Source organism: Pagrus major, chromosome 5 (assembly GCF_040436345.1).
Source record: "Pagrus major chromosome 5, Pma_NU_1.0".
NCBI classification, from domain to species: Eukaryota; Metazoa; Chordata; class Actinopteri; order Spariformes; family Sparidae; genus Pagrus; species Pagrus major.
This window is the reverse complement of record NC_133219.1, coordinates 42,114,686-42,130,964: the sequence shown is the minus strand read 5'-3', so window position 1 is coordinate 42,130,964 and position 16,279 is coordinate 42,114,686. Positions and strand designations below refer to the sequence as shown.

Sequence of the window (16,279 nt, the reverse complement as noted above, 5' to 3'; positions counted from 1 at the left end):
TTTATATATGTGTTTATAATGTTTATATATATGTGTATATGTTTATATATGTGTTTATATATGTGTTTATATGTTTATATATCTGTGTATATGTTTATATATGTGTTTATACATGTGTTTATATGTTTATATATGTGTTTATATGTTTATATATGTGTTTATACATGTGTTTATATGTTTATATATGTGTTTATACATGTGTTTATATGTTTATATATGTGTGTATATGTTTATATATGTGTTTATATGTTTATAATGTTTATATATGTGTTTATATGTTTATATATGTGTTTATACATGTGTTTATATGTTTATTTATGTGTTTATATGTTTATATATGTGTTTATATGTTTATATATGTGTTTATATATGTGTTTATAATGTTTATATATGTGTTTATATATGTGTTTATATGTTTATATATGTGTTTATATATGTGTTTATATGTTTATATATGTGTTTATAATGTTTATATATGTGTTTATATGTTTATATATGTGTTTATATATGTGTTTATATGTTTATATATGTGTTTATAATGTTTATATATGTGTGTATATGTTTATATATGTGTTTATATATGTGTTTATATGTTTATATATGTGTGTATATGTTTATATATGTGTTTATATGTTTATAATGTTTATATATGTGTTTATATGTTTATATATGTGTTTATACATGTGTTTATATGTTTATATATGTGTTTATAATGTTTATATATGTGTTATATGTTTATAATGTTTATATATGTGTTTATATGTTTATATATGTGTTTATATGTTTAAATATGTGTTTATATATGTGTTTATATGTTTATATATGTGTTTATAATGTTTATATATGTGTTTATAATGTTTATATATGTGTTTATATGTTTATATATGTGTTTATATGTTTATATATGTGTGTATATGTTTATATATGTGTTTATATGTTTATATATGTGTTTATAATGTTTATATATGTGTGTATATGTTTATATATGTGTTTATATGTTTATATATGTGTTTATATATGTGTTTATATGTTTATATATGTGTTTATAATGTTTATATATGTGTGTATATGTTTATATGTGTGTTTATATGTTTATATATGTGTTTATATATGTGTTTATATGTTTACATATGTGTTTATATGTTTATAATGTTTATATATGTGTTTATAATGTTTATATATGTGTTTATATGTTTATATATGTGTTTATAATGTTTTTATATGTGTTTATATGTTTATATATGTGTTTATATGTTTATAGTGTTTATATATGTGTTTATATGTTTATATGTTTATATATGTGTTTATATGTTTATAATGTTTATATATGTGTTTATATGTTTATAGTGTTTATATATGTGTTTATATGTTTATATATGTGTTTATATGTTTATAATGTTTATATATGTGTTTATATGTTTATATATGTGTTTATATGTTTATATATGTTTTTTAACTCGTATTGGCTGTTCCCCGTTATCACTTCCGGTTCAACCCCGGAGTTGGCACATTCCCTTTCCGGTTGATGGTTGATATTTGTAAATTTGTTTCGGGACTTGTAAAAGTGTTTCGCCGCTTGTAAATTTGTTTTGCCGTTTGTAAAAGTATTTCGTGTCTTGTTAATTTGTTTTCTGAAATGTAAATTTGTTTCGGGGGTTGTAAATGTGTTATGGTTATGTAATTTTGTAAATGATATGTAAAAATGTTTTCTAAAATGTAAATTTGTCTCAAGCTTTGTAAAAGTGTTTCACATTTTGTGATTATATGTTTATAGTGTTTATATATGTGTTTATATGTTTATGGTGTTTATATATGTGTTTATATGTTTATAGTGTTTATATATGTGTTTATATGTTTATAATGTTTATATATGTGTTTATATGTTTATGGTGTTTATATATGTGTTTATATGTTTATAATGTTTATATATGTGTTTATATGTTTATGGTGTTTATATATGTGTTTATATGTTTATAATGTTTATATATGTGTTTATATGTTTATGGTGTTTATATATGTGTTTATATGTTTATATGTTTATAATGTTTATATATGTGTTTATATGTTTATAATGTTTATATATGTGTTTATATGTTTATAATGTTTACATATGTGTTGATAATGTTTATGTTTATATGTTTATATATGTGTTTATAATGTTTATATAGGTGTTTATATGTTTATAATGTTTATATATGTGTTTATGTTTATAATGTTTATATATGTGTTTATATGTTTAAATATATGTTTATATGTTTATAATGTTTATGTTTATATGTTTATAATGTTTATGTTTATATGTTTATAATGTTTATGTTTATGTTTATATCTGTGTTTATGTTTATAATGTTTATATGTTTATAATGTTTATATATGTGTTTATATGTTTATAATGTTTATGTTTATATGTTTAAATATATATATATGATATAATAATATATGTTTATATGTTTAAATATATGTTTATAATGTTCATATGTTTATATGATAATGTGTATATGTTTATGTTTATAATGTTTGTATGTTCATAATGTTTATATGTTTATAATGTTTATATGTTATATGTTTATTATGTTTATATGTTTGTTTATAATGTTTATATGTTTATAATGTTTATATGTTTATATTGTTTATAATGTTTATACGTGTTATGTGTTTATGTTTATAATGTTTATATGTATATGTTTATATGTGTTATATGTTTATAATGTTTATATGTTTATAATGTTTATATGTTTATGTTTGTATGTTTATAATGTTTATAATGTTTATATGTATATGTTTATGTGTTATATGTTTATAATGTTTATATTGTTTATAATGTTTATATGTGTTATATGTTTATAATGTTATTTTTATGTTTGTATGTTTATAATGTTTATAATGTTTAATATGTTTATATGTTTATAATGTTCCTATGTTTATAATGTTTATGTGTTTATATTGTTTGTATGTTTGTATTTTTATATTGTTTATATGTTTACATGGTTTATATTGTTTATATGTTTATAATGTTTGTATGTGTTAATATGTTTATAATGTTTATAATGTTAATATGTTAATCATGTTTATAATGAGACATATATCACAATGTTAGCATGTCCTGCTGATGAGCTAAACCACCTACAACAGGTCTAAGAACTATCTTCAGACCTGCACGTTTATCAAGTCTGTGTTATTTCTGTCCGTAAGCTTTTAGTTAGCATGATGGCCCATTACTGTGACTCTTAAGTGTTCTTGTTCAGACACTAGTCAGCTGAAAACATGTCATGAAGTTTTTAATGATATGATGGAGCTAACAATAGCTTAATAAGCTAGCTACAGCTGATACGATCTGCTAACGACAGCTGTCGTTCAGTAAATCTCTGGTTGTCCACAGGAAACGACGAGCTGCTTTTTGTTGACTTCAGTCTGAACTGGAGGACTCATTGTTTCATTATTCATATGAACTATGAAGGTCAATCTGATCTGACCGTCACTTTTGTTTATATAGTTAGTTCCTTACCTCGGAAACTGAAGTCAAAAGTAGGTGAAATTTCTGTAAAATGCTGGTAAGTGGACCTTTGTTTGAGAGAGAAATGTTAATAATGTTAATAATTAATGTTCGAATTAAAGCAGCTACACTGAACTTTCCTATTGTGTTGACTCTGGCGCCCCCTGTGGACAAAAGCTATGACAGCAGTGAGAACATGAAGTTTAAATGGAATATTTATACTAGAATTCGTAAATACATATTTTATATGATAAATATTTGTATTATATTTTTGGTATATTTATTTAATAGCTTATGAGCGGGAATGAAACAATGAGTGAACAAATGAGATGTGAAGAGCGACACAGGAGGTATATTTTCTACAACTAAAGAAACTTTAATGACTTAATTTAGTTTAAATTTACAGAACATCAGTTTAAGTTCTAGTGATGTGAAAGTGTCCAAACATTTGGAACCTGTCAGGAAACAACAAAATAAATAGAAGAAACACTCAGAGAGGAGACGTTAGGAATCACCTCTACAGAATACATTTTACAGTTTGAGAGACTAAAAAAGTTTGTTCAAGTCTAAATGAATTATCTGTGGCTCCCCGCAGACGCTCCTGATTGTTTATCAGTTAACGATGATAAGAAGCAACATAAAGATCAAAAGATCCAAGTTTGATTTAAGTGAAATAAAAGTTGGAGCGATGACATCAGACAACTCTTGTTGTTAATCATATTCAGCTAAATTCAACTTCATATTTTCTCCAGGTCATCCACATCCTCCTGCAGTGACTGAGAACCACTGACTAACTGTGGAAGCCTGACAGGGACAGTGAGCTGAGCTGAGGGCTGTTGGTGTGAACATGATGCCCTCTGCTGGACTGAAGAGGACCTGCTCTCACTGAGTCTATACTCTGATGTCTTCAGCCTGAGAGTTTAAAGGATTTCAGCTGCGTTCAATCACAATGGTTTTTTTTCTAGAATCCAGTGTGACTCCAGGTGTTCGTGGTCAAGTGATTGCTCTCATTCTGCTTCACTTTCTAGAACGATCCTGAACAAACAGAAACTGAGCTGGAAACATCTGTGGTCACACCTGATTGGCTGCTGGATCTTAGACTTTCTGCCCTGAAATGTTGATTGTAGTGACTTGAAGAAGACTTTACTGTTTGCAATCTGAAGCTCGACATGCAGCTGATTGATTTAAACAGGAACATGATTGATCTTCAGACAGGAACCTTCAGTCATTCAGGATCAGATGGTTTATGAAGTAAAATATTAAAGATGTGAAAAACAAACAGGTGTCATGTTGTGAAGAAGGTTCAATTGATGCTTTTATTATATGTGAGTGAAACAGGTGAAGCTCTTGTTGTAACTTTAGGTTTAGCAACATGTTTTGTTCCTCAACCAAGAAAATGTTATGCTTTTAAATAAAAATATGGAACATTAAAGAGATCCGTGTACAAACGTTGGAAAAGCTCAAGCAGATAATAAATTAACATCACCCAAAAATCTTGCAGAAGTCCACTGAGGACTGACGACAACAAGTCCTTCAGTAAGTTCTGATTCTCTGTACAGAGCCGGAGCTGAACAATTACACAAACTTCAGGATTTTAAAGGAAAATGCCTCAAATGGACCCGACAGTATTTACATGATTGATTTCAACAGACCAACAATTTGAATCAGGAAACCTGCTTCTGTCTACAGCCACATTAACATGTTCATTACATCATGTTTCCCACAGCAGCTTCACACCTCAAACCAGATTTAAAATGAGATGTTTCCTGTCCTGAACACCTGGAGAGGGTAACCTGTGTGACACACGTGTCTGAGGCAGAGCTGCAACATCAGCAGCAACACTTCAGCCAGAGTCTCAGCCCCAGTCCCAACAGGAAACAGAGTCTCGGCAGGAACCAGAATCCCAACAGGAACCAGAATCCCAACAGGAACCAGAGTCCCAGCAGGAACCAGAGTCCCGACAGGAACCAGAGTCCCGACAGGAACCAGAATCCCAACAGGAACCAGAGCACCGACAGGAACCAGACTCCCAACAGGAAACAGAGTCCCAACAGGAAACAGAGTCCCGACAGGAACCAGAGTCCCGACAGGAACCAGAGTCCCGACAGGAAACAGAGTCCCAACAGGAAACAGAGTCCCAACAGGAACCAGAGCACCGACAGGAACCAGAGTCCCAACAGGAAACAGAGTCCCAACAGGAACCAGAGTCCCAACGGGAAACAGAGTCCCAACAGGAACCAGAGTCCCAGCAGGAACCAGAGTCCCAGCAGGAACCAGAGTCCTCGGATCAGGACAGTAATGAAACTAAAACCCAGCAGACTTTCTCTGCAGTTTGGGGGTGTGATGTGTGTGAAGCTGCAGGAGGAGCAGATGTTAAAGTAACCCTCCTCTGATTCAAAGACAGACAGAATAAATAAACCTTTTTCTATACAGGACAGCGGTCAGAGGTCATCAGGCTGACAGCATCCTGGAGCTCCTGGTGACCTTCGACCTTCAGGACCATCCAAGTCTGCTGACCTCTGAGAGTCTGTGATCGTCATCGGTTCAAATTCTCATCAAAGCTGCAGAAACAAAGGAGAGACGAGTTCAACAGAGTGAAGCAGGTGTTTAACCTGATGGAGCTGTTTATAGAGAACAGGGAGGTGGAGGAGAAGTTCTGGATCAGTAGAACTCCAGTAGAATCAGTAGAATGAGGTTCTTACTGGCGTATGGCGTCAGGTATCTGCAGTCTTTCTGTGGGGATGAACTGTGACAGCTCCTGCAGACTCTGGATGAACCGGATCTTCCTGCTGAACTTCTCACTGGAGACAACAGACCATAAATGTTTCATCTAATGTGTGTGTGTGTGTGTGTGTGTGTGTGTGTGTGTGTGTGTGTGTGTGTGTGTTGCAGACCTGATGAAGGGTTTGACCACAGTGATCAGAGCTTTGATGTACCAGGCAGGGTGGACGACCAGCAGCCCCTTCAGGTCCTTCTTCAGCCTGAACACAGACATGACAACAGTCTGATCACTTCTCATCAATATTTACTCTCTGAAGACGTTCACAGTTTATTCAACCATCAGACAGTGTGACAGCTCCACCCCACAGGACTGTCCTGGTGAGTGAATCCATCGTACCTCCTGTCGATGGAGGTGTAGCACTGATGGAGCCACTTGATGGCCGGCAGCTTGTTTCTGGGAGCCATCGCACACAGGTAGACCAACAGGTAGTTCTCTGACACCATGAGGTCCAACGTCCCCACGATGTACCTGCACACACACACACGCACATGCACACACACACACGCACACACACACACACACACACACACACACACACACAGTTTGACCATCAGAATAAGTCATGATGAAAACACATCCATCATTGAGCCTCAGCTCCTCGCTGCTGACCATCAGGCCTCCAGTGCTTCTGCCTCAACTTCTTTCAGCGCTGCGTCTTGTGAATAATCTAATCTTTAATCTAATAATCTAGGTTTTTCATTCAGTAAACAATAACAGACAAATACCATGTTTATGTATTTTGGTTTAACAAAAATCTTTTACTGAAATGTTCCTAAAGACAGAAAACCGAGCTCACCTGAACAGGTTGTCCATGACGTACTCGTAGTCCTCCACCGTGTTCTCTGGCAGGTAGCAGGAGGTGAACAGGATGATGGCGTTCATCTCATCTCCATAGTAACCTGACAACCAATCAGACATGAGCAGGAAAGTCACTAGCCCCATTCACACTGCCCTTTCAGTGCGGGAATCATGCGCCGATTCTCCACATCGTAATCTGTGTGAACGTTTCAGATGTGGAGAGGAGGGAAAGTTTTGCTGTGGCTCTGATCCAAATCAGAGCCACAGTAGAGGAGAGACGGGTCTGTGTGTTCACAGTCTGACAACTAAACAGATCCTTCACTCATCAAATAAAAGAGAAATGACCCACAAAGCAACGTTACAGAACCAAACAACGGTAACGTGGTAACCGGTCGTGTCTTTGGCAACTTATGAGGAAAATAATACTGCAGTTATACGTGAAGAAGTGTCTGTCCTCCTTTCTGTCCTCCGGTCTGTTCTCCTGTCTGTCCTCCTGTCTGTTTTCCTGTCTGTCCTCCTGTCTGTCCTCCTGTCTGTTCTCCTGTCTGTTCTCCTGTCTGTCCTCCTGTCTGTCCTCCTGTCTGTTTTCCTGTCTGTCCTCCTGTCTGTTTTCCTGTCTGTCCTCCTGTCTGTCCTCCTGTCTGTTCTCCTGTCTGTCCTCCTGTCTGTTTTCCTGTCTGTCCTCCTGTCTGTTTTCCTGTCTGTCCTCCTGTCTGTCCTCCTGTCTGTCCTCCTGTCTGTTCTCCTGTCTGTCCTCCTGTCTGTCCTACCGACCATCTGTCTCCGGCAAAAACTTTAACTCACATGTGTTTGTCTCCTTCAGTGTTGTGTTGTTGTAGTTACTGTTGTCATGGTGACGGTCAGCCCTCCTTCACTTCAGTGAACTTCCCCCCAGGAAACAGCCTCCCTCCCCGTGAGTGACAGAGTCAGACAGCGTCCTGTTTACTGATGGTGATTATTTAATTATGTAATTTAGAGTGAAAAAATTCTATTAGTCACGCCTCTTTTGGATCCGCGGCGCCGGCTTGCTGTATGAATTGACACACTGGAGCGTCTTTACGCCGGAGCTGCTTGGTTCTGTGTGAGCAAACAAAGGCAGAGAAATGGGGAACCTCCGCTGTCGAGATAATGTGGTGTCTCTGTGTGAATAGGGCGACAGACGTGTCACAGACGTGTCACAGATGTGTCACAGATGTGTCACAGATTTTAGCCTCCTCTGCTCCACTGAGCACATCTATATGTGACTGTGAAGTAGAGAGAACACTATAGAAAATAAATGTTCATTACATCACGACATCATGTTGAGAAACAATCATAATAAAATACAAGAAGAGTAAACAGTGACCTCTGACCTCCGTGTGACAGGACCTGTAGGTACGGCTCGAGGACGCTCATGTTCACGTTATATTCATGTCCGGAGATGCAGAACCTTCTCCAACGACGACCCCTGCTGTCCACCTGGTCCAGTTCCATCAGATTTTCTGACTGCTCCCTCGGGCTACTGGCCATGGCCCCGGCCCCGGCCCCGCCCCTCGCCATCCGGGGGAGGTCATCTGTCAGAGAGAGGTCAGAGGTCAGCAGAGATATTGTTATCTCTCTCCTGTGCTGTGGCTCAGTTTTCATCCTTTCTGCTGCGGTTCTGTTATGTTCTGTTAACACCTGTGTGTCTGATGCTACGCAGACGACTCACAGCTCTACACCTGAGCCCCACCTGAGCTCCACTTGACCTCCACCTGACCTTCACCTGACCTCCACCTGACCTCCACCTGACCTTCACCTGACCTCCACCTGAGCTCCACCTAACCTTCACCTGACCTCCACCTGACCTTCACCTGACCTCCACCTGACCTCCACCTAACCTTCACCTGACCTCCACCTGACCTTCACCTGACCTCCACCTGACCTCCACCTAACCTTCACCTGACCTCCACCTGACCTTCACCTAACCTTCACCTGACCTCCACCTGAATCAGTGACTGGGGTCTAACATTACAATCCTTCAGACTACAGTCCTGGTTGACTGGGCAACAGTGTGGTCACTATGGTGACAGCAGGCCTGTCTCACCCTCCCACTCCAGCTCGTGCATGCTGTCTGGCAGAGTTCCTGTCTCGCTGTCTGACGGCGTCTCCAGGGCCTCCAGGTTGATGTCGAGTGACAGCGTCTCGTCCGGCGTCGCTGACAGTGCGGCAGCGGTGAAGCCGTCGCTGCTCAGGTCGTAAGAGTCTCTGCGGCTCAGAGTGAGACTGAGAGACGGGGCGACAAGACGCTTCTTAGCCCCGCCCCCAACTGTTCCTGATAGGGCGAGACTGGTGGGTGGGGCTGAGGGGAGAGGAGGGTGGGGCCAGATAAGCAGAGGACAGAGGTAAAAGGTCAAAAGTCATAATCAGAATCTTAATCTCCTCCATGAACAGTCTCTGCTGCAGCTCTTCCTGCTGACCAACTGCAGAAACTCACTTCCTGTTGTTACCACACCTGCTCACACCTGACCCATCACCTCACAGAAATAATTCATAATCATTTCCTTTAAAAAGATCTTCATAAACAAACAACTCTACAACATTAAACAAACAATAGTAGTTCAAATATTTATGTTTTTGATTTTCTTCCTTGTTTTCTCAGACTTTGTGGCAAAATTAAAAGAAATTTAGGGGAAATAAGAAAGTTCTCTGGGTCACCTGGTCGCTGTTCGCCACCTGACGGGCTCTCTGCCTCCTCTGGACTCCCACAATCCTCTGGGAGAGGCCTGAACCCCCCCAACAACAACATAAGATAAAAGAGTCAGCATGTTTGTTTTAAAGGGTTCTTCCACAGTTCATGTTCTCTATCATATTCTCTATCATATCATCTATCATGTTCTCTATCATGTACTCTAACATGTTCTCTATCATGTTCTCTAACATGTTCTCCAACACATTTTCTAACACGTTCTCTATCACGTTCTCTAACACATTCTCTAACACGTTCTCTATCATGTTCTCTAACACGTTCTCTATCATGTTCTCCAACACATTCTCTAACACGTTCTCTAACACGTTCTCTATCATGTACTCTAACATGTTCTCTATCATGTTCTCCAACACATTCTCTAACACGTTCTCTATCATGTTCTAACGCATTCTCTAACACGTTCCCTATCATGTTCTCCAACACATTCTCTAACATGTTCTCTATCATGTTCTCCAACACATTTTCTAACACGTTCTCCATCATGTTCTCTAACACGTTCTCTATCATGTTCTCTATCATATTCTCTATCATGTTCTCCAACACATTCCCTAACACGTTCTCTATCATGTTCTCCAACACATTCTCTAACACGTTCTCTATCATGTTCTAACGCATTCTCTAACACGTTCCCTATCATGTTCTCCAACACATTCTCTAACACGTTCTCTATCATGTTCTCTGACACATTCTCTATCATGTTCTCCAACATGCTATCTTACATGTTCTAACACATTCTCTAACACGTTCTCTAACGTGTTCTCTATCCTGTTCTCTAACATGTTATCTTACATGTTCTAACACATTCTCTAACACGTTCTCTAACATGTTCTCTAACGTGTTCTCTAACATGTTATCTTACATGTTCTAACACATTCTCTAACACGTTAACTATCATGTTCTCTATCATATTCTCTATCATGTTCTCTATCATGTTCTCCAACACATTTTCTAACACGTTCTCTATCATGTTCTCTAACACATTCTCTAACACGTTCTCTATCATGTTCTCTAACACGTTCTCTATCATGTTCTCCAACACAGTCTCTAACACGTTCTCTATCATGTTCTCCAACACATTCTCTAACATGTTCTCTATCATGTTCTCTATCATATTCTCTATCATGTTTTCCAACACATTTTCTAACACGTTCTCTATCATGTTCTCTAACACGTTCTCTATCATATTCTCTATCATGTTCTCCAACACATTCCCTTACACGTTCTCCAACACATTCTCTAACATGTTCTGTATCATGTTCTCCACCGCATTCTCTAACACGTTCTCTATCATGTTCTCTGACACATTCTCTATTATGTTCTCCAACATGTTATCTTACATGTTCTAACACATTCTCTAACATGTTCTCTAACGTGTTCTCTATCATGTTCTCTATCATGTTCTCTAACATGTTCTCTATCATGTTCTCCAACACATTTTCTAACATGTTCTCTATCATGTTCTCTAACACGTTCTCTATCATGTTCTCTATCATGTTCTCCAACACATTCCCTAACACGTTCTCTATCATGTTCTCCAACACATTCTCTAACACGTTCTCTATCATGTTCTAACGCATTCTCTAACACGTTCCCTATCATGTTCTCCAACACATTCTCTAACACGTTCTCTATCATGTTCTCTGACACATTCTCTATCATGTTCTCCAACATGTATCTTACATGTTCTAACACATTCTCTAACACGTTCTCTAACGTGTTCTCTATCCTGTTCTCTATCCTGTTCTCTAACATGTTATCTTACATGTTCTAACACATTCTCTAACACGTTAACTATCATGTTCTCTATCATATTCTCTATCATGTTCTCTAACATGTTCTCTAACATGTTCTCTATCATGTTCTCCAACACATTTTCTAACACGTTCTCTATCATGTTCTCTAACACATTCTCTAACACGTTCTCTATCATGTTCTCTAACATGTTCTCTAACATGTTCTCTATCATGTTCTCTATCATATTCTCTATCATGTTTTCCAACACATTTTCTAACACGTTCTCTAACATGTTCTCTAACACGTTCTCTATCGTGTTCTCCAACACATTCCCTTACACGTTCTCCAACACATTCTCTAACATGTTCTGTATCATGTTCTCCACCGCATTCTCTAACACGTTCTCTATCATGTTCTCTGACACATTCTCTATTATGTTCTCCAACATGTTATCTTACATGTTCTAACACATTCTCTAACACATTCTCTAACATGTTCTCTAATGTGTTCTCTATCATGTTCTCTATCATGTTCTCTAACATGTTATCTTACATGTTATCTTACATGTTCTAACACATTCTCTAACGTGTTCTCTATCATGTTCTCTAACATGTTCTCTAACATATTATCTTACATGTTCTAACACACTCTAACACGTTCTCTAACATTTTCTCTAACGTGTTCTCTATCATGTTCTCTATTATGTTCTCTAACATGTTATCTTACATGTTCTAACACATTCTCTAACACGTTAACTATCATGTTCTCTCTCCAACATATTAGACTTGTAACAGAGGTCAGAGGTCAGAGGTCAGAGGTGAGACCTGGGGAAGCCGTCGTCCTGCCACTCCTCCCTCAGCTCCATGTCCTGGATGTTGGGGGGGCCTGAGGCTGCTACAGGAGCCCTGCAGGGACTAACAGAATAAGATCATCAGCAGTTGCTCATTAACACAGAGGCAGGCTGACAATTAGCGGACAGGAGGAGGACGAGGATGATGAGGATGAGGATGGGGAGGAGGAGGAGGAGGAGGAGGAAGATGAGGACGAGGACAAGGATGGGGAGGAGGACGAGGAGGACTCAGAAAAGGACGAGGAGGAGGAAGATGACAAGGATGACAAAGACGAGGACGAGGAGGAAGACGACGAGGATGAGGACAACAAGAAGGAAGGTGACGAGGACGAGGACGAGGATGAGGACGAGGACAACACGAAGGAAGATGAGGAGGAGGACCAGGAGGAAGACGTGGAGGACGAGGAGGAAGATGACGAGGAGGACCAGGAAGGAGACGACCAGGACGAGGAGGAGGACAAGGAGGACAAGGAGGACGCAGCAGCCTGACAGTCAGAACCAGCAGAGGAACAAACAGCTGCAGGTGAAAGTGTTTTAACAGCTGAACAAACTGTCGGACTGTCGGGTGGAGACTCAGAGAACAGAGAGTTACTTAAGTAACTAAAACAAGTAGAATCAGAGCTCACACAGCGTATAGAGGAGATGAGTGAAGGGCCACATGCACAGCGCCCAACGAGCAGTCTTAGGGGCCAGTGCCTTGCTCAAGGGCACCTCGGCAATGCCCAGGATGTGAACTAGCATTCTCCATTACTAGTCCACATCACACTTTTTCTGGTCCAAGTGGGACTTGAACCGGCCACCTTTGAGTCCCCAAGCCAAGTCCCTATGGACTGAGCTATTGCCACCCCAAGACACAGACAGACACGCACACACACACACACACACACACACACAGATAGACGCGCGCACACACACACACACACACACGCACACACACAGACACACACACACACACACGCACACACACACACACACAGACAGACGCGCGCACACACACGCACACACACACGCACACACACACACACACACAGACGCACACACGCACACACACACACAGATAGACGCGCGCACACACACACACACGCGCACACACACACACACACACACACACACACACACAGACACACACACACACACACAGACACACACACACACACACACAGTTATCAGTAACATCGGAGGATTCCTGCTCTGCCCTGTGTTCTTTCTCTGAAGCCAGACTCCATTCACTTTTCTGTCATTTTAAGCTTCTTCCTGCTGTTCCTGTTAAACAAAGAGATGTGGTCATGTGACTCTCACATGTCACCTGTCAGCAGGTAACCGTCTTCAGTTCAGCTTGCGGTCGATCCATCAGCGGCTCGTTGTTCTAATAAAATCTGGATCTAATCAGACTGAACGGACCTGCCTGACTGCTCTGATTCTGACTGTTCACACGGACACACCTGAGCAGGTGAGGGGGCGGGGCTCTATTGTTCCTCTGTTTCTTGTTACTGAAGCAGAATGTCGATACGCTTTATCTGACACACCCACCAGGTAAACACACCTGTGCACCTGTGTGTGTGCAGGTCACAGGTAGAGGAGGGGGCATCATGTTTCTACTATGGTGCCTTCAGGGTCTGACTGGGAAAATCCACAACTCTCAGCAGGGTCATTTGTCCTCCAGAGGGTTCAAGGGTTCCTGAGGCGCTTGAAGAGATTCAAGGAGTGCTTGAAAAGGTTATGTAAGAGTTTAAGGAGGTTTCAAGGATTCTGAAGGGATTCTCCAGGAGGACTTACTGCAGTTCCAGGGTGCTTGAAGAGGTTTTGAGAGGAGCTTTATGGTTCCTGAAGGAGGTAAACAGTAGGGGTTCCAGGAGAGCTTAGGAGGTCGAGAAAGATGTTAAAGGAGGTTGTTCAAGTGATTGTGGAGGTGTCAGGGTTCACCACATGGGATAACGGGGTGACTGAAGAGGTTCCAGGAGTGTTTGAAACAGTTCCAGGGTTCATCAGGAGGTTCTGTCTGGATCATTCCATCGAGCACAGCGGCATGATGTTCTCACTGTGGACCAGCCGCTGGAGCTGATCACGGCCTCTCGAGTCACAGCTTCTCAGTCCACCACACTGAGCTTCCAGGGACGTTCAAGGACAATCCAGGTGCTTGAAGATGGTGATCAGTAACACAGTAGAATTCAGGACTCCTGACGTGGTCACATGGTCGAGCAGACAGACAAGTATATGATGAATAAAATCCTACAGAGCCTGAACACAGCGCCTGCTCTGGTCTGTATTGTTGTCATGGTAACAGCCAGCAGCTTCCTGTCTGAGCAGCTGAACTGATGAAACACCTGAACAGATGGACAGACGGAGAGACGGACGCAGAGCCAAGACCACCAAGTTACAGAGGAGACAGTGAGAGCCGACCATCTCTACGCCTGGAGACAGACAGACAGACAGACAGACCAGCTTCCTGAACCTGGAGACACCTGAGGAGTCACAGGAGACAGGAAGTCAGGTGACATCACTTCCTGCTGACCAACAAACATTGTAGCTGTGTCTCAATTCAGGGGCTGCGTCCTTCGAAAGCCGCGTCCACCGTTGTTAAATGGGACGGTCTCGCCTTCGGAGCATTTCCTGGTTGCGTCACCAGATGTTCCCGCCCCTCACCCTTACGTCACGATTTCTGCCGCCCAGGCCCGTGAAAGTGACGATCTACACCACTTGATGTCGCCATTTTCTTTCTTTCTTTCTTCTTTTTCGGGCGCGCAAAGGATCTTGGGATATGGGAGGCCGCGAAGGATAGTAGCGGTGCGTCCTCCAAAAAGAGGGAAGAGAAGGCTGCATTTGAAGGAGCCTTCCAATTGGGACGGCCTTCGCGCGGCGTTGTGACGTAATTGGCCTTCAAATGCTCCTTCGAAGGCTGCAGCCCCTGAACTGAGACACAGCCTGAGACTATAAACGCACCACAGAGACCCCTTCACTGACCGTCTGGAAGAACGAACACTAGAAACCACGAACACCAACGATGTCAACTCAACTTCCTCTTTCTACTGGAACAGGAAACACACACACACACACACACACACAAATACACATACAGTGAAACCTGAGTACGTGTGTGTGTGTGTTTAAGTATTAAACGTACCTGTCCTCATCTGTGTTCCCAGCGGGGGAGCTCATGATGTCACTGTGATGTCACAGTGTGTTCTGACCAGCATGTGTGAGCGTCTGGACGAGTGTGAGGACCGTCCTCTCTCTCTCTCTCTCTCTGAGGGAGTTCCTACTCTGACTCAATGTGACTCGCCCTCTCTCTCACCCTCTCTCTCTCTCTCTGCCCGACAGGTTCGGCTGCATTTCACAGCAGAGCTGTCGTCTGATTGGTCGATGCTCACCTGGTCTGTGCCGACAGGTGAGGCGGCAGGTCAGCTTCACTCCGACTTCATTAAAATGAACCAATCAGCTGCTGAGGCTGTTTGAGGCAGGAGGAACTCTCGGGTGTCCTCGGGGTCCTGCTGCCCACCTGCCGACCGTCAGGAGTTCATTTTGTTTTATTAAAAAGTTCACGACAGATTAAATATAAACAAAGACAAAATAAAAAGGTTTCATTCTCGATAAACTCATGAAAGGAACAAAAATCTTCATGTCACTTCAAATCCAACTTTTTATTGAAGTTTTGAGGATTTATTCTGATCTGAGAGTTAAAAACGATCTCAGCGTCTCACTTTGACTCAAAAACATCACTTCCATTCTCAAGATTCCACAAAAAAAAATTTGCTAATCGACTCCAAACTGAAAATTAAAAGTTAAAAATTTCACTTGATCTTGCTTTAAATTCCAAAACTGATGTTTTATGATCTCATAAAGACTTCAAGTCAAAACACGTCACACGTCAAAACTTTTATAAATTCAAACTGCACA

At 40.2% G+C, this 16,279-nt stretch overlaps 1 protein-coding gene across 1 annotated transcript; it reads right to left on the bottom strand.

Moving 5' to 3' along the window:
- Positions 1-4,791: 4,791 nt before the first annotated feature.
- Positions 4,792-15,648, bottom strand: bnipl (BCL2 interacting protein like). The gene is made up of 10 exons (XM_073466828.1): positions 15,507-15,648; positions 12,360-12,449; positions 9,750-9,817; positions 9,139-9,393; positions 8,426-8,626; positions 7,072-7,174; positions 6,612-6,743; positions 6,388-6,474; positions 6,196-6,294; positions 4,792-6,054 (listed from the first exon to the last, which is right to left on the bottom strand). Exons 1-10 carry the CDS (start codon positions 15,539-15,541, stop codon positions 6,030-6,032), a joined length of 1,095 nt encoding a protein of 364 aa, XP_073322929.1. The 5' UTR covers positions 15,542-15,648; the 3' UTR covers positions 4,792-6,029.
- Between the last annotated feature and the right edge of the window lie 631 nt (positions 15,649-16,279).